The sequence below is a fragment of the Platalea leucorodia genome (assembly GCF_965183815.1).
Source record: "Platalea leucorodia genome assembly, chromosome: 10".
Lineage (NCBI taxonomy): Eukaryota > Metazoa > Chordata > Aves > Pelecaniformes > Threskiornithidae > Platalea > Platalea leucorodia.
Window position 1 is genome coordinate 9696938 of NC_138832.1, and position 23163 is coordinate 9720100.

A 23163-nucleotide genomic window follows, 5' to 3' on the forward strand; every position below is an offset into this window, starting at 1 on the left:
GCCAACAGCAAATGCTTTGAGTGTGAAAAACAGGATGAGTGTTTCTCCTCAGCAATGAGCCGGGTACGGGTTCTTGTCTTGGTGTTTAAAATCCCCTGGCAGATCTCTGTTCCATGGCTTTATCTAGCCGTTGTCTTCTCCTTTCCTCTAAACCAAATTTGAAGATAAGCATGCCAAAGCAGACAGTACGGCAGGGCTAGAGCTGGGACCGCCGCGATGCAGGGGGAGCAGCGTGTGCTCCCTTGGTGGCCGGGCACTTCTGCTCTGCCGGGAGCCTGCCCTCGCAGCCGCAGGTACTCACGCGCATTATGCATCTTCTCTGCCAGAGTTTGCTCTCTCAGAGCCTGCTCCTCTCCCAGGAGTGACTCGGGGAGGGGCTGGGGAGGTTTGGGGCATTTTCTCGCCCATCCCCAGGGCACAAAGCGAGCTCTTTTGGAGGAAGACTGCTGAACTCTCTTGCTGCCTGGTGCCGGTGGCTCACTGTTTCGGTGCCGGTGGCTCACCGTTTCGGGAGGCTCTGTAACCACAGTGACTCAGCTCTCTGTCAGACACCCTGCAGGCTGTCCCCGCTTCCAGGGCCAACGGGGGAGCAAACGAGTGAACCCTAAATGATCGGTGTGAAAATTCACCTTGGAAAAGGGGCAATGGGCTTTGGGAGGAAGGAGACTTCTTGTTTCTTGCTCTGCTCAGTCCATCCTGGCAAACACTGGGGTGTTTGAGAGGCTGAAGAAGACCCTGATTCAAGGCAATACCATCCAGCCTAATATGGGATCGGATGCACTCAGTGGACTGAAGTCCTCCCTGGGAGAGCTGGTGCGATGCAGGATGGTGGTAGCAGGGTTCAGAGTATTAAAAACCAAGGGCCGAGCTGGCTGAGCAAACAGCCCTGAAGCGGTACTCACTCCAACATGCTGCTGCTCAGACCCTGCTGTGCTCCAGTGCTGCTGCTCAGGATCCCCTCCCTGCCTGCCGGTACGGCTGTGCTCACCCTTCACCTTTTCCGTGCTTTCCCGCACCATTTTCACGTTATTTCCTGCCCCGGTCGATAAGGAGGACATATGTGCCTGGCTGGAGGTCAGCACTGACTCAGGCCAGGAGCCAGAATTGCTCCTCCTGGGCCGCTGGTGCTCCCCATGTGTCCTGCTCCGGCCGGCCCCAAAGTCACCTCCAGAAGGAAGGAGATGGGTGGGGGTAAAGTGGGTCTCTTGTCTGCTGAGGCGGTGGATCTCCTCTGCTCTCAGCAACAATCCCCACATCCCAGGCCACATCTCTTCTGGTCACCCCTTACTCTCCTACTCCGAAAAAGTCCTCATTTACCTTTTTTGCCTCTGCTGGCTCCACACTGTCTGCATGAATGCCTCTATAGGGTGGCTAGAGGCCCTGATAAACCCAGCGCAGTCCCCTTCCTTCATGCCACGGTAGTGAGAAAAACTCTTTTCTTCCACCCACAACCTGGCTGGCTGGTGCTCAGCTTCTAATAGCATCCATGGAGCCCAGGCTCGGTGACCCCAGCATGCCAAGAAAGCCTGTAGCAGGGAGGTCTGGCTTCTTCTGGGGTTTGGGGGCTCCTCCATCATACTCCTGTGCTGGTCCAGTGCTCCTGCCATGCTCCCATTGCTGCCGTGGTGGAGCAGTGCCTGCGATGTGTGAGCTGCTCCCAGGAGCGCTGCTCTTCTCCTCAATGCCCATCAGTATTTGATGGCATGAATATTTAAAACTGCAGAGAGAAAGTGCCCTCAGCCCCCCCAGATGTTTTGTATGTGACACCGCCCTTCTCCTGTGACACAAAGAGCTCAGACCCGGGCCAAGGGCAGCACTGGAAATTTGGTCCCTGGATGCGGTGCCTGCACGCTCGGTGCAGCCAGCCCCTCCCGGCCACTGGCAGAAGATGAGCTCAGCTGCTTTGTGGAACAGATTCACACGGAAAAGCAGATTTGCCTTAACATCCATGCTTCTTTTCTGTCCCAGTCAGTAGAAGACTAATAAGTTTTTCTATAGCTAAAAAGCTCTATGTTCTTCCTCTCTGCAGCCCAGATGGCAAGCTAAGTGTGTACCCTGACAGGCTCTGCCCTGGCATCCCCAGGAATATTTGGGAAGCATAAGAGGGACCACAGCAAATGGCTTGGAGTGACTCACAGTGGATGTTTCATTGGAAACTGGGAAGGAAGCAACAAGCAAAATCTCCGCAGCACTTAGTGTGGCTTTTTCGGTTTGCTGGGATGTGTTTCCATTGCTCTGGGTCCCACAGGCTTTTTCCAGCAGCAGCAGCAGCAATAACGATCCCCTATGACAGTCCAGCACCTGCCTTTTGGCGGTACTCAGTGCATTTATTTCTGCAAGTGAGGGCTCCTGCCCAAACACTGCCTTCATCCAAATGCTCAGTGAGGGGGTTTCTGCCGGACAAGAGTGGGCAGAGAGTTCAGGCAGTTCGTCACGGCCCCGCAGGAGCTGGGGCAGAGAAACAGTGGGAGTGCAAGCCCCAGGCACCCACCACACCGCGGGGAGGCTGCACCCGGCAGCCTGGGCTGAGCCCCAGGGGTTTCAAGGGCGGGCAGTTGGCTCTGGCACTCGGAGGATGAACTAATGTGCGGGGACGTGGGCTTTTCAGGTGTGAAACGGGAACCAGGTTGTCTCAAAGGCTTGTGAGATTTCACTAAGCTGCTAAACCAGGGTGAGAGCCAGGAATTAGCAGCAGGTCCTCCTCTGCCTCCCTGGGAAGGACCCACCTGGTTTCAAATTCAGTTGGAAACATTTCCCAGTCTCTGGCAAAGTACATCAGCGCACTGGCCAGGTCTGCACACATCTGCTCAGCAGACAGGACCTTATCTGCCCATCTCACGGACCTTATCTGCCCATCTCACGGAGCAAGTGTGAGACTCACCATACCTTAACCAGACCAGAGAAAAGGTGACACTCGCTGCTCGGTGACTTTGGCAGGAGAGCCGCTCGGCTCTTCTTCCCTGACCCCGCGGTGTGAAGGGTGGACTCGCTTTGCCCTCACATTGCTCACCACCAGCTGTAAAAGCTCAGTGTTTGTCTCAGCCCCATTAGTGCCACTCTTGTAGAGCTGCTGCACAGCCTTTCCCCTATTAATACACCCATAATTCACAGGGGGAAAATATCCTTTAACGCAATGGTGATATTTAAACCAGGGGAGGTATCAGTATTTTTTTTTTTTTTTTTGCACTTGTTTTTAGGCATTCTGTTCCTTTGCTCCAGCCTCTGCTCCACATCTGTGACTGCAGCCTTCTCCATCCAGCTGAGAGGGAAATTATGTGTGCACGAGGAGTCAGGGCTCCCTTCCCGGCACGCCGCTCACATCGCTAGGACCCCCGCGCCTGCCGCACGCCCAGCCGCATGCTCGAGGATGCTGCACCTGAAAGTCCAGTTTCTGGATGACTCCCAGAAGATCTTTGTAGTTGATGTAAGTGGGTATTGTATTCTTACTGGGGTTTTGTGCTAGTTAATGAAATTGTTGCTGCTCGGAAGGATTGCATGGTCTCTGATGGCTTCTGGTTTTCAGCTTTAAAAAACAACAACAACAACAAAAACAAAGAAAAAAAAAACCAAAAAAAGGTTGTAGCGCTGATTGCTAAGTGTCTTTCAGCACGAACACACTCCTGCTCTCCCCTCTTATTGGCATTATTTATAAAGAAGGAGGAATGGCTTTTACTTATCTGGTGTCATCTTTTGGAAATCAGGTAATATGAAGTGATGTTTTTGACAAGTATCGCGTTCTCCTCTTATTTGTCTGGCTGCCAGTATAAGCATTCAACAAGGAAGAAAAATCTGGTAACAGAATAAAAATAGCATATTTAACCGAATTACCCCTGGTGAGAAATATCTGCATGCATCTCTTCCTGGGCATTCAGTTGAAAAAGAAAACTGTGCGGTTTTGTGAATAGCTGAGGAAAAAAACTCACTGTATCTTATTTTCTGCATGACAGTGTCCCACAACACACTGTCATTAATAATTCACATTTAATAAATGCTAGCTCTGAGATGATAGGTTTTAAATGTTAAGTATTAACATCTGTGGTGTTAGATTTTTTTTTATATATATATATATATGTATATAGATAACTGAAACTAGATATATCTTGCCTCTGTGTTAGAAACATATCTTTTTACAAGTGTGATTGAGCATTTGCTGTTGGTTAAGATTTGATAGTCACAGTAGCTAATTGAATTAGCTAATTCAAGTAGAGCTGTTCTAGCACTTACCTGCATCTCCTATGGGACCAGAGTGTTTAATATAAAACTGTTTTTTTCAAGTTCTATTACCTTTCTTAGTCTGTCCCGTCCCCTGGTTTTATAGCATAGCCTGAGAACTGCTTGGTCTCGGAAGCGCTGCTCCGTTTCTTTGCGGTAGCATTTTGCAGAAAAGAGGATTGCAAAGCAATTCCATCCCTTGGCACAGTATGGGAGTTGTTTGATTTAGTTTAATTAATGTATCCTAGACCTGGAGTCAGCTTAAAAATGAGACTAGTCATTTTAAAATGCCTTTTTTTTTTCCGTATTGATTAGATCAGGGCATAGCCAGAGACAGTTTAAAACATGCTGCTGGTACAATGTTGCTGCATTTTTTTCCAGCTCTGCTTTCTTTTTTGCCCCAAACCCTCACAGCACTATAGCTCTGCACAACATGTTATTGCAGCAAATAGCTTTCATTAGAGCAACTCCTGGTCATTTCCTTTTTTAGCATGGAATGGTATTGGAAACCCCTTTTAGGCATTTCATGCATTTGATGCTGTATGGGTACGATAAATGAGTAGTTGAATTAGTGACTTCTCCATTATAAAAGGACTGCTTTGGGCTAAGTTTTGAGCAGATGTTTCAAGCAGCTCTTCCTAAACCCCTCCTGACTTTGGAAAGCTCTTTTGAATGTGCGGTACTTCAGTATAATGGGAGGAAAAAGGACAAAAGAGAGAAAACACGGCAGGCCTGATTCCCCTCCGCCTCGCGCTCAGTGTATGAATCTGTACCTGCCTCGCGTGGGTACCACAGCTGCCGGCACGTGCAGCGAGGTCTCATTTCCAGTCCAGCTTTGCACAGGAATGAGTTCCTTGCCCGGTGCTGGGTGCTGGCGCAGGAGGGCTTCTGCCTCCATCTGCATCCTCGCAGACAGCCAGGACCTGGCACCCTCTCCACGGCCGCTGAGCTCCCAGGATTTCCTTCAGCTGGGCACTGGAGGTGGTTCCCGGGATGGCACCGACAAGCCGGGTCTGAGCCCCCAGGGCAGGGGAAGGCGGGGGGGGGGGGGGGGGGCCTGGCACATCTCCAACTGTCCGCTGTTGTGCCCTCCCTGCTGAACGCCCCAGGGTTGAGCCTTGATGTGGACGGGATCTTGCTGGGATGCTGCCAACCATGCCAGCGAGCCCTGTACCTTGCGCTGGGAGGGCACCAAGATCCCCTGCCCCAGCGCCTGGGCACAGGGACAGTCACAGGTCAGCCTTTAATGGGTTTCTTGCACTGAGAGGAGCTATTGCAGAGCTCCCTCCCTTCTTCCTTCCCCTTCTGGATACCTAGAGCTGTGACCCGGCATGTGCCCTTGCCCATAAAGTCACTCCTCTTCTCCCTGGAAAGCGTTTAAACAAAGCAGCCCTGAGCCTGGGCAGCCTCGGGAGCCCTCCCAGAGCATCACAGAAAGGGGGAACCACTTTGCAGCTTGGGCAGACAAAGCCTGGGCATCTCTGCTAGTGGAATTTGCTACAGGGCAAGATTCAATGGGAAGGAAAAAAAGACAGAAAAGGCAAACCAAACAAGCCCAGACAAACTAATTGCTGGGGCTGAGTGAAGGACAAAGTCTCCTGTGGTCTCGTGTCCCTTAGGATGAGTAAAGGCGGGAATTCATTGCCAGGAGGTGTGCAGAGCTGGCTACACGTGCACTGGTCCAGCGAGGGCATGGGGAGCGTCGAGGCTGGTGGCTTTTGATGCATGGCATTGCATGCCAGCTATGGCCATGCAGAAGACACCAACCGGGGGACATCTCCTGAGGTGGTGGGGGAAGATCACACCAAATCCCATGAGCTGTCGCTTCCCACTAAATCACAGACCTGGGTGCAGCAGCCCGTGCCACCGGGAACGCTGCAGAAATGTGGCTTTGCCGTTGGAGCACGAGTGCTGCCAGGGTGTCCTTTGGGGACGGGTGTGCACGTCCCCGTGTGTCACACATGTTGCTGTCTTCCTCTGGATGTGCCTCTTGCTTTCTTAGCCTGCTTACAGTCCCAGCTGCTTCCACCATGGAGAGGAGGGACGAGCGCAGCCTCTCCTTTCCACCACACAGGGGTTTGTGCCTGTGGGTGATACCTGGCTCTGCCACGTCATCAAAGGCACATTTTGGGTTGGACGTGGGGTGCCAAGGCCCACATGTCACGCTCCTGCCTCGCACTGTGCTCCCCCGGCACAGCCCCCTGCTCTTGCCTGATGCTGTCCTGAGCACAACCATACCCCGGTGCTTGCAGCAGCATGGGATGGGGCCTCGGCACCCCAGAAACCCAGGATGGGGCACCTGCAAGCACAACTTGGCAAGAGGAAAGCCTCTGCTTTTAAACCATCCCCTGCATCACAGGGCTGCGTCTCCCCCGTGAGCAGGTTTTCCTGGGGATGGAGCCGCTCGTCTCCACTGCCCTGGGCAGCGCTGGGCTTGGAGGAGAGTGGGTTGCTCCCAGCAGACACGTGGTGGGTAATAACCCGGTAAGAAATGCTTGTCTTTCCTGGCTGCCTGACAAAGGCCAGGCCTTTCATGCTAGAAAATTCTGGCTTGGAAATAAACATTTATAATTGTTTTAATTACCCTTGTGATCTAGTAATTTTGAGGAGAACCGGGAGTGCTGCAGAGCGAATGCTGTTATTACCCTATCACTTTTCAGCAGCCTTTCAGCACGGAGCCAGCAATTTCATCCCAGGAGAAGCCGTGAAAGGTGGTTATTAGCATGCATCACCGCCAGCAGCCGGGGTCCCTCCCGTCCCTGCCGGGAGCAGCCGCTGGCACGGGGAGCTGCAGCCTGCCTTCACCTCCATCACCCGAAATCCCGTAATTCAGCAGCTGTCTAACCCAGCCTCTCTGCTCCGGCTTGCTTTTGCACTAACCCACGCTCATTTTTGGTCTGCTTTTCACAAGCTGATAAAGGAATAGCAGGGTTTTTTGCTGGGGTGGGTCACTGCGAGGTTCATTTCTAGTTCTTTCTGGAGCATTTTCCGAAGTCGGGGGCCTCCCGGGTTGTTCCCCAGCCGTGTCACACAGCACGGCAACAAGTCAAGCAAAACACTGGCCGAGTGTTTCTGTTTACTGGGAATAACTACAGCCTGGCCTACGTTATCAGCATGTAGTGCCACTTAATTAATATTGCTAAAGCACACGGATGACCCGGGGCCCAAGGCACAGGATCTCCACAGGGTCCTGTTGCTGTTAATTACCATTAACCATAATAGTAGCTCGTCCCTGGCAATCCGGTCGCGGGCTGCCAGGGCACGCAGGCTCGCTGCGCAGGTTGGAGGTGTGCTCCCGTTTGCTCTTAATTGAGCACGTTTGCCACGGCCCCCCGACTCGGGCGGATGCTCGTCCCGGGGATCGCTCACTGGTTTGCCAGGGATAGAGCAGCCCAGGCAGCAATGGTTGCCAAAGGTGAGTCAAAAGCAAGGTTTCTCTCCTCTTTCTTTCCTTTCTGGTTTACATTCCTTAATAAAGGAGAGAAGTGATGAGAAGGAATCTGATTTCCAAGAGCAGAGGCAAGGGGCACACAGCGTGCTGTTGTCCTGTCCCACATGCTGGAGCCAACAGCATTTATCAAGTAAGGTTTTGCTGCAGGAAAAATCCCACAGCTCCTCTCGGGGTGAAGGCAGGGAGCTACAACTTCTCTCCCATCTCAGTGAAATCCCATCACTGCTGCTGTCAATGTTGCCTAACCCACTGCTTCTGTGGTGTGTTTGTTTGCTAGCAAAAATCCTGCGGAAAAGGGCTGTTCAACCTTACCTGCAGCCACCTCAACCTTGTGGAGAAGGAGTACTTTGGGCTGGAGTTTCGCAGCCAGGCTGGGAACCACGTGAGTGCGGCTCGTGGCGCGGGGCCCCGGTGCTGCACCGTGCCGCATCCTCGCAGCAGCTGCCCGCGAGGCTGGGGGCTTGCTAGCACCTCCCTGAAATAGCAGATAGAAAATTTCAGTGGAAACTTTTGCCATGATGCCAAAGACCCCTTGAAAATGGGAGTTATGAGGGGAGCCACAAGCCGGTTGGCAAAGCCCTGGTAATGGCCACGGCCCACAGGGTTTATCCGTAGCGATGCGTGCCAGGCTGCCCAGCGGGACAGCTTGCCGCAGCAGCCGAGCTGGCCAACATTTTTGTGTTGCATTCTAGCATGATGCTGCTGCTTTCATTCCCTGTCTCTTGAGCTGTTTATTCATTCAGTTCTTCATTGCCTTATTTCAGGTCTGGTTGGAACCACTAAAACCTATAACAAAGCAAGTCAAAAGTAAGTATTTAAAGAATAAAATTCTTCTAAACCACTGCCAGTGGCAGAATAGTGCAGACACATTTGTGCAGTGTTATTGCCTGGGGACGGGAGCTCTGGTTTCCAGCATTTACCTGAGCTCATTTGATAGCGTGAGGCTGGGCAGGATTGTTTGCAAAGACACCATAGCCCATATAAAATCCTGTAGAAATGCTGCTGCCTTTGCAATCTGGTATCTGCACCATTTTAGGCTTGAGCTGTTAATAACCTGACAGCTTGGCGGAGGAGCAGGGGCGGCTGCGTGTGCGCGCATTGCTGTGCTGGCAGAGCGGCAGGCATCGCTCCCTGCGTGCCCTCCTTTCCCCTTTGCAGCTCTCGGCAGCCCAGCCGCCCGCGCGGCGCGAGCCCTGCGTGAAGCAGGGTTAGCCGTGTGCCTCGCAGGCTCCCCCGCGCCGCTCCAGCCCCCAGCCTCCCCGTGCCGCCGCACAGAGATGCTGCGGAGCCTGACCTGAATTCAGCCTGCCATAGCCACAACCAATGTTCACACAGTGCCCCTTCCAGCCTATGCCTGTTTCCACCCCCGCAATGAACCAAATGATATTTTCCCCAAATGCGTGATGACCAAGAGGTGGTTAAGAGCACAAAGCCACGACCCCAGCATTTGCCACGGGGAGGCTGCAGTAAAGTGTTTGCGTGAATTTCCCTGTAAGGGGAAAGCCCAATAAAGAGCCTCCCCTTTCTGGGTGCACCAGAAGTGGGATTATTTCAAGCACCAATTTCTTTTTCCACGTCCCTTCTGGCCTGCTCTGGCAGGACCCTGTCCCTCCAGGAGCCCCGGAGCTGTCCCACGGTGTCCTGGGACAGTCGGTGCCTACAAAATTGCCTCCCTCCCTCCATGCTCTTTGCCTTGGGCTTGGCTGCTTGCTCTCACTCATCCCACAAAAAAGCTTTGCTCGAACAGCATCCTACGGAGCTGTTACATCCCAAGTGCTTGGAGGGCTGGATTTAATGTACAGCCCCACTGATGGCCACACTCCAGACAAGCACCCACGCCACCCCTCCACGGAAACCCCCCTCCTGGCAGGGGTCTTTGCAATTTAAAGAATTGCTGGGGCATTTTCTCTTTAGTATTATTGAGGCGCCCAACTCCCTGTTCGCTTCCACTGGTAATGCTGGGGGTCGGGGCAGGCTGGTCCTTGGGGGCAGGCTGGAGTCCCTCATGCTCAGGGCTCCCAGCCCTGCTTTGTAAGGGCCCAGAGTAATTTACTCTGTAAGGAGACAGCATGTGTGAAGAGAGTTGTAAATGTTCTCAAGAGACATGTAAAAGAAAACTTATGAAGATGTTGTGTTTTAAGATCCTAAGGAGGTTCTTTTCAAATTTATGGTGAAATTTTTCCCAGTGGACCCCGGCCATCTGAGAGAAGAGCTGACCAGGTACGGTACTTGTTCTATTACTTTCTTACCACACAGTCCTATATTTTTGCAATTGCGAAGCATGCATTTAATTCCTTATCTTCATCCACCCGAACCTGTCTGTGGGCAGTGGTTATCCTAAGAATTGACAGAGTTCTGTACTTTGCAAAACAAAAACTGAGAAAGTATCTTTTCTTGATCCTGTTTTTAAACAAAATCCACTTGAAGGGTCTGCCGTCTTAAGAGGCTGAAATTTGTTTAGTGCCAAATGCTTTAGCAGTTGGGCACCAAGTCTGACTTTGCTCAGTCTAGCTCCTGCCTCAAGCTGTGTTCTGAACGAAGAACTTCTTTAATTTTATTTTTAAAACTGACATTGTTAGCTCTTATGTTTTAGAGCAGGCATTGCGAACAGGAACTAAGAACAAAACTAAAAGACAGTGCTTCTGCAGAACATTAGCCCTGAGAGACGCAAAAACCCTCCAAAGCATAAAGGGATGTTAACTCTGAGACCTACTAATGGGCATTTCAATGGCAGGGGCATACCGGTCATGCGGGGGCTCCGTGCTCCCCCCCGTGGACCTGTGTCCCTTGGGCTGAAACACGGGCGAGCGCAGGGAGAGGCATGGGGCAGACAGCCCCTCCGCAGCAGAGCCCTCGGGGCTCAGCCCAGCGCCAGGCTCTCTGCTGAGCCCGGCCCAGCCTCAGGGTGTGCTCCTGTCCTCCTCCACAGGTACCTCTTCACCCTCCAGGTCAAGAAGGACCTGGCACTGGGGCAGCTGCCCTGCAGCGACAAGAGCGCGGCACTGCTCGTCTCCCACCTGCTGCAGTGTAAGGGCAGGCGAGTGGCCGCAGGGACGGTGCCCCTTCCCTGGGGAGGGGGCCCAAGGGGGCTTTGCTTTGGCTGTGCAGCCTGGGGTTCCCCCTGCGGTGACCCTGCAGCCTAACCCCGCTCTCCCTGTGTCCCCCGCAGCGGAGCTGGGTGACTTCCACGAGGAGACGGACCAGCAGCACCTGGCGACCCACAGGTACCTGCCCAACCAGGAGTACCTGGACAACAAGATCATGCACTACCACCGGAGACACAAGTAAGGGCTGCTCCGCACCACGGCCGCCCACCCAAAGCACGCGATGGGCGCCTGCTGGAAGGGCCGCTCCCATCAGCAGGCAGGGCTGGCAGTGGGGTGGGTGCGATGCCAGCATGTGCACATCCAAAATGGTATTTTTTCAGCCCATTTCAGCGGCTGCCTTCACACTCTTGTTGCTTCCCGGTGTGTTTGTGTCTCCAGTGGGAAGACGCCAGCCGAGTCAGACGTTCAGCTGCTGGATGTGGCCAGGAAGCTGGAGATGTACGGGATTCGCCCGCACCCTGCCAGCGATGGCGAGGGGACACAGATCAACCTGGCTGTGACGCACATGGGGGTGCTGGTCCTGCGGGTGAGCCTGGGGCTTGGGGTGGGCTGCCAGCACCCAGGTGGGGTGGCCTTTCCCCAAGGACATCACCTCTGGTTGGGGGGGACCCTTCTCTTCCCCACTGTGTGCTCCAGACCTTCCCAAATCCTACAAAAGGGAGCACGCCCCAGCAGACCTTGGGCGCAGAGGTGATGCTCGAGGGCATCGCTGTGGGGCTTGGCCCCTCCATCGCCATCAGCACCGGCTGCTCGCCGCTGTGCCTGCCCCGGCTCTGTTGGCCCTTGTCACAGCGAGCGTGGCCATGTAAGCACCACAGGTTACACGGCTGCGTCACATGTGTTCACCGTATAATCTTCCAGCGAAAATAGCCACCTCACGTCTGTGCAATTACATAACGCTGTAATCACGGTGTAGCTGCAGAATAAATACAGACTGCCTCGCAGCCAGCGTGAAGCAGTGCTTGCCTCCCACACCGGCTAATTTCAACCTGGGAACATCTTGCCGGAGCAGAAAAAAAAAAAAAAATCCTAACCGTGGGTCTTCTGTTCATAATTAGCACTGCCAGACCTGGTTATTTATTCAGAGCCATAAACACCCCTCACGCATGATTAGAGCATCTGTGAGCCCATTAAAATCTGGGCTCTCCCAGAAAGCTGAGAGGGTCTCTGTGCCACAGCATGGAGTAATGCAGTTTTACCTGGGCCTGCTGTGACACCAGTGTTGTGTGGCTGCGTCTAAATTGATGCATAATGATAATGAGAGGCAAGGTATGCTTGCAGACTGCTTAAGCTGGGTCTAAAGGCATCAGAGTGAGCTGAGCTCTGTCATGCTTCCCTGCAAAGGAGAGGAAGGTCTTATTTATTTTGGGGGGCCTGATGTTGCATTAACTCACCTGGCTCGTGAGCTGGGATGGATGGGATGCTCTGCCTTCCTCTAACCTCTGTGAGGTTTGTCTTGGGATCCTAGCATTTTACAAATAGCTTCAGTGGGCAGAGTTAAACCCTGAATCTCAATTCCCGTTTTTGGGACCAACTGATGGAGAGGAGGGTCAATGACCAAATCCTGGCACCCCTTCCTCAGACCCCCGCAGCAGTGAGCGCTGCGCCGGGGTCTCATGCAGTGTCCTGAAAGCTCAGGGCTTGGCCCATCGTAATTCTGCAGTTCTGACTTGCCCCATCCTGCTTTAACTGCTGTGTCTGTCCTCGTAGGGCAATACAAAGATCAACACATTCAACTGGTCCAAAATTCGCAAACTGAGTTTCAAGAGGAAGCATTTTCTCATCAAGCTCCATGCAAACATCTCTGTAAGTACTGTGTTGCAGGCAGCTGTGGACCGAGGATCAGCCACGCTAAGTCCCCAGTTTTGAATAAAATATATCGCTGCTGCTCATGGGTGACTCTCCTCCCCCTGGCCCCGATCATGGCATGTGCCACCCCCGCTGGGTGATGCTGCGCTGCCCAGAGCCGCCAGCAGCACAGGTCCTATTGGGGGGGGGTCAGAAGGGCAAACGGCAGAGCCTGGCCCTGCGCCCCTGACGCTGGCTCGTTTGTCTCCGGCTGCGCAGGCACTGTGCAAGGACACGCTGGAGTTCACCATGGCGAGCCGGGACACCTGCAAGGCTTTCTGGAAGACGTGTGTGGAGTACCACGCCTTCTTCAGGCTGTCTGAAGAGCCCAAGTCAAAGCCCAAAGCCCTTCTGTGCAGCAAGGGCTCCAGTTTCCGTTACAGGTAAAGTTCCAGGGGAAAACCAAACTGCTGGGGCCGGGAAGGGTGTGGGGATGGCTCTGAGCCTTCTGTGCTGGCCCTGGCTGGCTGCAAGGGGATGGTGCCCGACAGCTGCTTTCCTTGGAGATACCGCTGCCTCGGTCCTGCTGCATCCCATCACCTCCTCTGGGATGCGGGGATGCCCAGGGCCGAGGCTGATGGTGCTGCTCATGCCTTTCCCCCCTTGCTGCAGTGGGAGGACGCAGAGGCAGCTGTTGGAGCATGGGAGGAAGGCAAAGATGAAGAGCCTGCCCTTTGAGAGGTACTGGGGGCCATGGAGGGGTGCAGTGCCTGGGGGGCAGGGGTCATGGGTGATGGGACCCTCCTGGCCATGCACCTACCCATGCTCTTGGCCTTGCAGGAAGCACTACACATCCCGCTACGATGAGAGGCAGTGCCGCTCCTCGCCGGACCTCCTGACGGATGTCTCCAAGCAGGTATGTCCTCGTGGCATCGGCGATAGCTAGTGCCGCGCCCAGGGGGTCTTGGCATTGCAGCCCCGGCTGGCAGAGCTCAGCTGGAGGCCAAGCCAGACCCTCGGCTCTGGGGCTCACTGGCAGCCCCGCTCTGCCCCCCCGCCCCGCCGGGGCTCTGGGCACCCACCCACCCTCTGCCCCTGCTCAGGTGGAGGAGCTGCGCCTGGCCTACGGCAGCCGGGGCTCCTACCATGCCAACGGGGTGCACGCCTCCGAGCCCATGCTGGACAGCCAGCGCCGGAGCTCCGCCGTGGAGGTGACGTTTGCTGCCGAGCTGGAGCGCTCCAAGCCTGAAGCAACCCCCGCCTTCCTATCCCACTCCAAAAGCTCATCCGCCTTCCCCCTGCTCTACGCCGAGCTGGAGCTGGAGCGGGCGTGGGAGCCCGCCGACCTCTTCAGTGCCAGGAACCCCTTGACATCCTTTCGGCCCCACCACCAGTTTGCCGGGAACAGTAAAAGCACCTCAGTGGGCAACATGCGGGAGGTGAGCGCCCGGCAGCTGGTGTACACAGACGTGCCATGCCCCCCGCCTGTGGCCGCCCCGGCCCCGCAGGTCCTCTTCTACCTGGACAGGCCCCCACAGCCCCCCTGCCATGCCCCGGCACCTGGCGAGGACACAGCAGGAACAGGCGGTGGATGTGGCCCCATGACAGCAAAACCCCCCAGGCGGAGCCCAAGTGGGACCCGGGCTGGGGATTTTCATTGTGAGGCTGCGTTTATGGCAGCAGATGTGAGCGTGGCCCCAACAGGGGAGAGCAGGTCGCTGGCTCGCTCCCTTGATTATGGCCTTCAAGAGCAGCCTCCCAAGCGGTCTTGGAGCCAGTCAGACATGAAAACCATCCGCTTCCCCTACGGCTCCGAGTTCAGGCCCCTGGGGCCGTGCCCCGTGCTGAGCAGCCGGAAAGCAGGCATCTTTCGGCACGTGCCAGCCCAGCAAGGGCTGGCGCCAGGGCCACGGCACTCCGCCGAGCGCTACGTGGGCAGCAGCACTGAGTCCAGCGATTCCGACTCCGACCTCCTGGCCGCTGACTACTGCTCCCTGTACGGCCGGGTGCTGCGGTCATCCATGGCCCGGGTGCGGCTGTCCTCCGGCAGCCTCCAGCTGGATGAAGAGGATGAGGAGGTGTCCTTCGCCACCAGCACCGCTGAAGAGAGGACTTCCAGGGGGGCCTCCAGGTATTTCACCTAGGTGCCTGACACTGGCCAGAGGGAGCAGAGACACTGACCCGGGGCCACAGAAGGGTGATGCTTGCAGGACTGCTCCCAGCTTGCGAAACATTGATGGGCTTGTGTTGTGTGAGTGCTCTTAGCTATAGAGGATGTTAATGGACAACAGGGGAGCGTTCAGAAGTACCCATCCCCTGCACCACGCGTGGGAGCTGGAGTGTCTCTGCCACCACATGTGGCATCCTGCTCCAGGGAGAGGGGCCAGGGTTCTCCTAAAGCCCTGCAAGGACCTTGTGTCCTCCCCAGCCGGGCAGCTGCTGGCCATGCTTGGAGCTCAGCCACTGGAGTCTTCATCAGAGGGAGGGAGAAAAAGACAAGAGACATCTCACAGAAGAGGTTGAACATCTGTTTGTCACAGCTGCAGGGATGGAAAGGGTGTTTGAGGCCCAGATGGAGAGGAGCAGGATGGCCAGGGGAGGCTGCTCCAGGAGCTGACGCCCCGTGGACATAGCCAATGCCCCAGCATAGAGCCCACCTCCTCCATCCTGCCTCTCCTCCAGGGAGCCCCTGGCCCTTGAGGACAGGGCTGCACGTGTGGCGTGCTCCTTGCGACGCCTGGAGCCACGGAGGAAGCAAACAGCTCTGTCTTCTCCCCAGCCACTTTACAGCACTATCCTTCCCCAAGAAATAGCCCGTTGGTGCTTGTAAATCATTTAGCAGCATCCAACAGCAAGCTCTGGGAAGCGGATTAATGAACGATACGGTATAGCTCTGCTTTTCTTAGGTCCATTAGCTGTCATTTTCTAGCAGCAGCTCCACAGCCCCGGCACTTCAGTGCCCTGCTTAAATCTGGGGCAGCGAGGCATGCAAGGGGGTCCTTTGCTCCCCCAAATCAGGCCTCAGTTAAGCAGCATGGGGAAAAAGATCTTAGGAGAGGAGAGGAGAAGAACAAAACAGGCAGCTGGTGCTCACCCTTGGCATTCGGAAGTCTGCTGTAACCATGGTGCTTCCAAACTTTCCTGTTTGCTCCATGTGTACGAGTGCAATGCTATTTTTACCAGGGCTGTTTCTAGGTATAAAGGAGCAGGAGATGGGATTGCTCACCACCCATGGGGCAGCAGGAGGCGGAATTCCCAATTTATCCATTGCTCCCTTGAAGGGAAAAGACACAAAGATACTTCTTGGAAGTACTTTTATTACAAAAACTTATTATTACCCTAAACCTACATGAAATCTACTCAGGAAATTGGAGAATGATGACACTTCTGTAAGATTTTAGGGGAGGATTGTGTTACTTCTGTGTAGGAACCCTGCAAGACGTTGTAGGACGCGACTGTAAGGAGAGGGACTGCCCAGTAACTCCACAGTTGAGAAACTACTGCAACCTGCTAGAACGGATTTCAGAAACAAGGAAGCTGGGGCAAAGACAGAAAATAGGTTAAAATGTAAGAAGAACTGGGCTTATGGGTACTGCTCACCCTGCGTGTCGCTGTTCCTTGTTTTAGAAGCTGGACAATAAAACTCAATTGTTCACAGCGGAGGTTTGGGTTCCTCCTTCCACCCCGTCACCTCGGCACCCCCAGCCCTGCAGGCACCCCCAGCGCACCTTCCCCTGCGTCTCCCCAGCAGCCCGCGTTGCTCCATGGAGCTGCCAGGCTGGTTTCCCTCTCCTGCAGCCGCTTGCTGGCTCCCTCTGTGCCTTCACTGGCTCAGCAACTGAGGAGACTCGCTGAGATCCCCGAATGCTGCTGAAAACAACCCCATTCTTGGTTGGTTGCCCAAAGAAATGCATTAGATCAACAAGAGAGCACACTGTGAGGTTTGCTTTTGCTCCTGGTTACCCTGTGCCAAAGAGGGGGGGAAAAAAGCAGCAGTGTTTCAAATACAGACTGCACAGGCGAATGTCCCTTGAAGGGCTGTACCTCAAGCACACAGACAAACCTGCAGTCGCCGTTAGCTCCTGAAAGCACATGCAGACACAGGTGAAGGCTGGCCCAGCTCAGCTTTACCTCGAGCACATCCCAGAACACACAGTCCCACCGAGAGGGATGAACCTGCAGCCACGCTGCCCACATCTCCAGGAGCTGCCAGCTCTGGCGTTCAGGACTGGGAAAAAAGCATTGAGAGGGAGAAAGGAGGGCTTGGGAACTATTTTGGGATTTTTCCATTGACTAGAGAGCACTGTGGCACAGCGTGCGCACGGTGCCTTAGCACATCCTACACCACGGTCAACAACAGCAGAGGAACAAAGCAGCTCCTAAGTGACAGAAATTAACATCTTCAAGCTAAATTCATTGCGTAAACTAGCTTTCTTGGGGCTGACTAAAATAAAGGAACAACCCTCATGTGTCAAGGAACAACTGAAATAACCCTTGAGTAAGTCCTTCCCCATGGTCCCTGCTCAGCCCTATTCACCCAAATGAGGTGAGAACAAGTGATTGAGTTTCACCAGGGAAGAAAACGGGGATGGAGAGAGGACATGGAGTGGTGTGGTCTGCTGATAGCGAAAGACAGACAGCAGTACCTGGAAAAGGTAAACAAGCAAGGATTACTAACGGGGGCAGAGGCAGAGCAGCGTTACAGTGCCAAAACCTTAAGCTACTCAACGCATTCAGACTGCAGTGACTGGGGTGCATCTATCACTTATAGTAATCTTGAAATTCAGACGCACGATGTTCAGCAACTCTTTAGGCATAGGTGTGTATGTTAGGATATAAAAAGAAGCAAAACGTACACAGTATACAAAGAACTTCTAAGACAGGTTTCAGTGTATTTACCTCATCTCCGTATTAAGCGTTACTTCATTTCTTAGAAAAATGTGAAACAAGGCAAGCCAACATACATACCACTAAAACTTTGCAAAGAGGAAAATAATTTTATTCCAGTGTTAAGTCATAAAACAGTGTGATAAAAATCAGACCTTTAACAATTGCTAAACCTTGTGCAAACACATGAGGAACCTATGTACTTCCCTATTCAGCTATAGACATTCACCTGAATGCAAGAACAGGATACTACGTGCTTACTGTACAGAAGCGTACTAGAGGAGTCGGAGACCAAGGGTTTTAAGAATGGTTACATTGATAAAGGACTCATCTACCCAAGAACAAATACATGATTCTGCAATTCAGACTACTTCGATAAGACTACTTCAATATCAATTCTTCTCAATCTACAGTGGGAAGTCTGCAAACCAAACAAGCAAGAAGATGGTTCCTGCATGAATATTTTGATGTATCTTTCCATTAGCTATCTGCCAGCAACAGAATACTGCCGGTTAAGTTACACAGTTCATCAATACCTAGCCCGTGGTGGGGAAAAAGACAACTGTTCTCTGGAAACCAGTAATACAGACGTCCATTCTTTAGAGTTAGATTATAGTCTTATGATGCACAGAGACTTTAGGCGCAGAAATGCCATATGTGATACAATAAAAACCTTCTTGAATGGACTTGGAGAGAACGAGGTTGTATTACACATGCGTGGATGAGTTTTTCCCCACGCTGTCCTATGAGGTAGGTATACATCCCACCCATTTCACAGGAAAAGAAGAGGCACCATAATTCAGCATCTTGTTACAGTCATATCACAGATAGGACAGGTTCCAATTTCCCAAATGATTCACTAACCCTACCTACCCAGAATCGTTTAGAGTTGCATAGATTAAAGACCCTGTGTCAACAGGGTGGAGCCACCAGTTAAAAATTCAGAATTCCCATCACCTCTCCCCTCGGTCTCCCACATAAAAAGAACACCATAAGGGAAGTGACATGGAAGTAAAAACCATGTTTTTAATTCTCAGAAATGTCTATGGAGCTCTTTAAAATGAGATTTGGGTTGAGACTGCCGAAGTGAAAGCCGAGGTGACTGTGGCACAGGCCTTTTTGTACCTTCACTCCACAACGCCGAGTTCACAATGAAGTCAGAGCGTTCTGACATCTCTACCATGTTGTCACGTTCGTCTGAGCACACAGATCCTGAAGACTCCTCTTTAGGAACGGAATCAAACCGAACCCTGGGGCTGCTCCATCTGTCTATAGCATTCCCTGTGGCGTAGCAGCTGGTAGGTGTCCTCCGGACAAGAACAGCATGGGGGGACCCAAACCTTTTGAAAACAACCGTGCAACTCTGTGCAAGGAACGCCTTTCTTGAACTACAACACAAGTTTGTAAGAGGTATATCCACACCTCTGCACATCCACTAAAATCCAGAATAAAACGCACAACAGAACAAGCTCATGAAAGTTTACGGAACTTAAATATTTATTTTTAAACCATTTAAAACCCCCCAAAACATTGAGATCAGCTTCATCTATAAACAGATTTACAAGACTAATAACTACAGAAGCTAAAGGAGCACTACAATTTGTTTCTGTGATGCAGTTATTTTGTAAAGCTTCAGGTCAACTGTATTTACAACTTTTGCTGCTTTTACACATTTATAAAAATATTTATTTAATCCATAACATTATTGTTTTCAAAAACTATTTCCAGACTTTTTTCTCAGATATAAATTCTAATCGAATTTCAGTTATATAGCAGATGAAAGTTTTAAACAGAAACATTTTTTTAAAATTAAAACAAGGAGTTAAAAGTAATTTTTTTTACAGTGTAGGCACCATTGAAAATAATTGTCCTTGGCATATCTAACCACCATCTCTCACAAGTGTCCTTTATATAAAAACAATGTAATGGCAACATTTGACTAAAAATGCAGTATTTACTTGCACACCATTACTTTTTCAGTATTTGGCAGATATATTTCAGATTCTTTAAAATGATTTTTGTGCAAAAACAAAATGTGCAGGTCTGAACCATAAAATAAACACACCCAGCCTTTATCAAAAATAAATTTACACCAACAGCTCCACAGCTAAGTACTGAAAAACAATCCAAGTTCAAAACTTCAGCATAATATACATACTGGGTTGAAAAAGGGAAAAAAAAAAAACAAACCAAAAAAACAAAAACAGAAGAGATTACCCATCTAGCAGTACCATAAATATATAACTGAAAGCAACTTTATAGTCTTAACTACTTTTTATGGAAAACAAAACAAAAAAAATCACTCCGTACTGCACAGTACTACCTTTTTGTGAAGGAATATCTATAACTCAATTATTTGCATATTAACTGGTAAATACATATTTAAAATACACTTTCAGAAAGTTATAAACAAGTTATGTTGATGTACTGTATTTAAGGTATTTAAGAACAAAAATGTGTATAAATATCTTACAGGAGAAACAACACCACCACACAGAACGCTGGTGTTACACTTATACCTGCTTGTGAGGTATGTATCATGCGACGCTCGGCTTCTCTGGCTCCCTTCCACCCAGGCATGTATACTCAGAGGAAAAAAATTAAATTAAGTTAAATTGGACTTCAGGTTTTGTCCATTATTGCCAAAAGCCCCACCCCCTCAACTGTATTGCTTTAAATTTTCCTACCATGATGATATAAGATTGAATTACTACTTCAAAACCTGTTCTAAAAGGTAATACATATACTGTACATCAGGATATACCTGTTGCTACATATCACCTGCAAACTATTGACATATTGCTCTCAAATATATTTAATCATAGAGCTGCCTAAAATACTGTACCAATTTAGAATTATAATAGATACTGTTGCAGGTTTATTTTTCAGGGCACGATAACTATATGCTGGTTGAAGCAGGTGCTACAGCAATACCCTTGCCACTACATTACATGTTTTGAATACACTTGTGAAAAAGCTATTTTCTCTGAAGCTTGTTAGTGATTTACAAAAGTTTAACTCATGAATACAAAAGACCTGTACATCCCCATGTACAGGAACAAAATAGCATCAAAACATACTTGCACTTTCTATTAACTAAAGTAATGGTTATTTCTAAAAGCAAAACTGCACCTCAACATTTATCAGATTAAACAGGTGAAACTACAATATTAAAAGTTGTTCTTTACAAAATAATTTCCTGAAAATATAAAACCATGTGCACTGCCACAAAATAGTTGAGTAGGTTCTTTCAAATCCTCAATCACCATCAATATGTTGCAAAGATCCAAAAGGCACAAGGAGCTCATGAGCTAAGCACTGCCAAGCTTGAAGTAGTTTTGGTGGGTTTCACTGGGTCCATACGAAACATCAGTCAATTATGTGAAGTTTCTTAGGATGAGTCATTAACAGAAAATCTACGGATAAAAAAAAGCAATGAGGAATTTTGTTAATTACATTGTTTCAGCTTGGCAAACAGCACATAACTGGTTTTGCATCACTGAACTAGTACATGCCTTCATCTCAACAGATCATAGGAAAAAACCACCAGAAGTGACATTCTCAAGAAAATATTCCCTAAAAAGAGAAGTTAAACGTTCTCCTGTTCCCTTACTTGCTATAAATATGCTTACAACAAAAATGCCGGCTAAATTAAAGGAAGCAAGGTATAACGACTATAGTAAAATTGCAGCGCTATAAGACCAAACAGATACAGTAATTGTTACTATTAATTTTAGTCTCAAACAGAAGTGTTACATCTAACTACCGAAGCTAAAAGTTTAAATCCTTGGAAACAGCAGATCTTTCACTTATCACTAAACTACTTAAATTTCCCCAACATATGAAGTTCAGTGTCAACTAACCTTTGCTGTACGTAAGTACTTTTTCCTTTTACTTTTTCCTTTTTTTTTTTTTTAATTTTAAAATAAAGCTCCCCCCTCCCCCCCCTTTTATACTGCATACAAAAAATTCCTTAACTTACTTCTGAAATTTCTCCATAAGTTTCTTCACCATCTTATCTGTGATCCCTGGACATGTTGCTTCTGCCATATTGATGCTTTTCTCAAGTTCCTCAATTGCTTTCTTTCTGCTAGCATTATTTGTGTCCTGCTGTTTGAGCTGAGTAGCAAACCAAAACAGAAAAAAACTTATAAAACCCATCAGACACTTGGGTAATACTTTCAAAGAAGTTTTTTAAGTCGAGACTTACCTCAGCAAACACAGGGGTGATTATCATAGTTAAACAACTCAGGGTTTTAACAAGATCCTGATCCTAAAAGTTAACAAATAAGGACTATGTTAGCATATTCCTATGCAATGTATACGCTGCATTTAACACAGCATGTGTGATTTTGACAGTTCAGTTAAATCCACCAAAGCACCTGAAATACATTACAAAAACAAGGAAGGCACAGTACATCAACAAACGTTACATGGTGTGGAAACAGATGCCTGATGATGTCATATATCATCAGAAAAACAGTTCTGTTTTTCCTCTCTGATATTATATAAGCCTTTAAATTCCCATCTCCATGAACACATACTGATCTACTAGTATGCGGTATCTTTTGCATTTAAGGCTGACATGGGCAAAGGAAGTATCACTAACAATCATCCCTTGAACTATAAAAAAGATAGTCAGTTCTTACGAAAAGTGAATAATTACTAAGTTCTACCACTATCTTCCTTAAATTGGCTTCAAAACCAGCACTTAGAAAGACAAACTCTTCAGACTGTACATACCGTCCCATTCTGCAGCTTCTTTGCATCTGGCTTCTTTCGAACTGTAGTAAAGCTCCATTCAGGATGAGAGTTATTTTCTTTGTTACTGGACTCCCTGAAGAAAAAGGATACGATGTACATAATACTAGCCACAACAGAACACTAAGCAAGCACAGGTAACCCAAACACATAATAATCTATATGGATTAGTTCCTATTCCTTAAAATAAGAAGAAAAACATGTCTTGAAACATTAACTGAACTTAAAAAAAAAAACAACTTCAGAGGCTGAATAAACTGAAACACGATCAAAGCAAACAGATGTTATCTACCCACAAAGCTTACCTTCTCCCATGGCATCCCATTTAAAACAGTTATCCGATATCCAGAAAAGCAAGAGACTTACAGAACGTATGCTGTTCCACAGGCATTGTGCAACTTCGTCATACACCTCAACCTTGCTCTGCAATATTTCTACTTGTGATTCATTGTTTTTGGTATAACCACTAGCCCTAGACTAGGAAATGCACAGCACTTAAACAGAACTGAAATTGAGTTCAGAGAAAGTTTAAAGACATTAACGAGCGCAGAGCTTGACTTATGCATTAGTCTTCAGGTTCATACAAGGGGTTTTCTCAAATGAAGGCAACAAAAAACATTTGGAACAAAGACAGATATACAGAAGAGGAGTTAATTACACAGAGAAACTGCAACAAACCTACTTTATTAACATTTAAAAAAAAAAAAAAAAAGCCCAAAAGAGACTAAACTGAAAATAAACTTACGAATCAGAACCATCGGAATCACTTTCATCACTACTATGTCCCTCTGCTTTCCATCTCTTAAACCTATCAATCAGTTCTGTCAGATATGAAGTCTTCTTGGCATTTTTCATAATGAATTTGTGCTTCAGAAGTTCTTTTGCAGTAGGGCGCTGTAAGAAACACTTAAATATTTAATGTTATGCTAACATTTCATGGTTTTAAATGTTAATAGG

The 23163-nt window shown here is 49.7% G+C and overlaps 2 protein-coding genes across 4 annotated transcripts in view; one reads left to right on the forward strand and one right to left on the reverse strand.

Moving 5' to 3' along the window:
- The first annotated feature begins 3286 nt into the window (after nucleotides 1-3286).
- Nucleotides 3287-15539, forward strand: FRMD7 (FERM domain containing 7). The gene is made up of 12 exons (XM_082322948.1): nucleotides 3287-3424; nucleotides 7941-8045; nucleotides 8428-8470; nucleotides 9850-9883; nucleotides 10593-10690; nucleotides 10833-10947; nucleotides 11149-11296; nucleotides 12481-12576; nucleotides 12838-13001; nucleotides 13231-13299; nucleotides 13399-13474; nucleotides 13662-15539. Exons 1-12 carry the CDS (start codon nucleotides 3368-3370, stop codon nucleotides 14700-14702), a joined length of 2046 nt encoding a protein of 681 aa, XP_082179074.1. The 5' UTR covers nucleotides 3287-3367; the 3' UTR covers nucleotides 14703-15539.
- Nucleotides 15540-17599: 2060 nt separating this feature from the next.
- Nucleotides 17600-23163, reverse strand: part of STK26 (serine/threonine kinase 26) — a gene marked incomplete at its 3' end in the record, with an annotated part of 34348 nt that continues 28784 nt past the window's right edge. The window contains exons 6-10 of one of the 3 annotated variants that reach the window (XM_082323039.1): nucleotides 22952-23100; nucleotides 22189-22282; nucleotides 21656-21718; nucleotides 21428-21564; nucleotides 17600-20861 (exon numbers count right to left, since the gene is read on the reverse strand). In XM_082323039.1, the coding sequence (XP_082179165.1) occupies nucleotides 20837-20861; nucleotides 21428-21564; nucleotides 21656-21718; nucleotides 22189-22282; nucleotides 22952-23100 (468 nt within the window). Of the gene's footprint in view, nucleotides 20862-21423; nucleotides 21565-21655; nucleotides 21719-22188; nucleotides 22283-22951; nucleotides 23101-23163 lie in introns of those variants that run through there. The other 2 variants (XM_082323037.1, XM_082323038.1) reach the window with 2 other exon arrangements.

Coding starts and splice junctions, on each gene's coding strand:
- FRMD7 (XM_082322948.1), top strand. CDS start 3,368: ATGCTGCACCTGAAAGTCCAGTTTCTGGATGACTCCCAGAAGATCTTT. Junction 13,002..13,230: donor GGCTCCAGTTTCCGTTACAG/GTAAAGTTCCAG, acceptor CCCTTGCTGCAG/TGGGAGGACGCAGAGGCAGC. Junction 13,475..13,661: donor TGACGGATGTCTCCAAGCAG/GTATGTCCTCGT, acceptor GCCCCTGCTCAG/GTGGAGGAGCTGCGCCTGGC.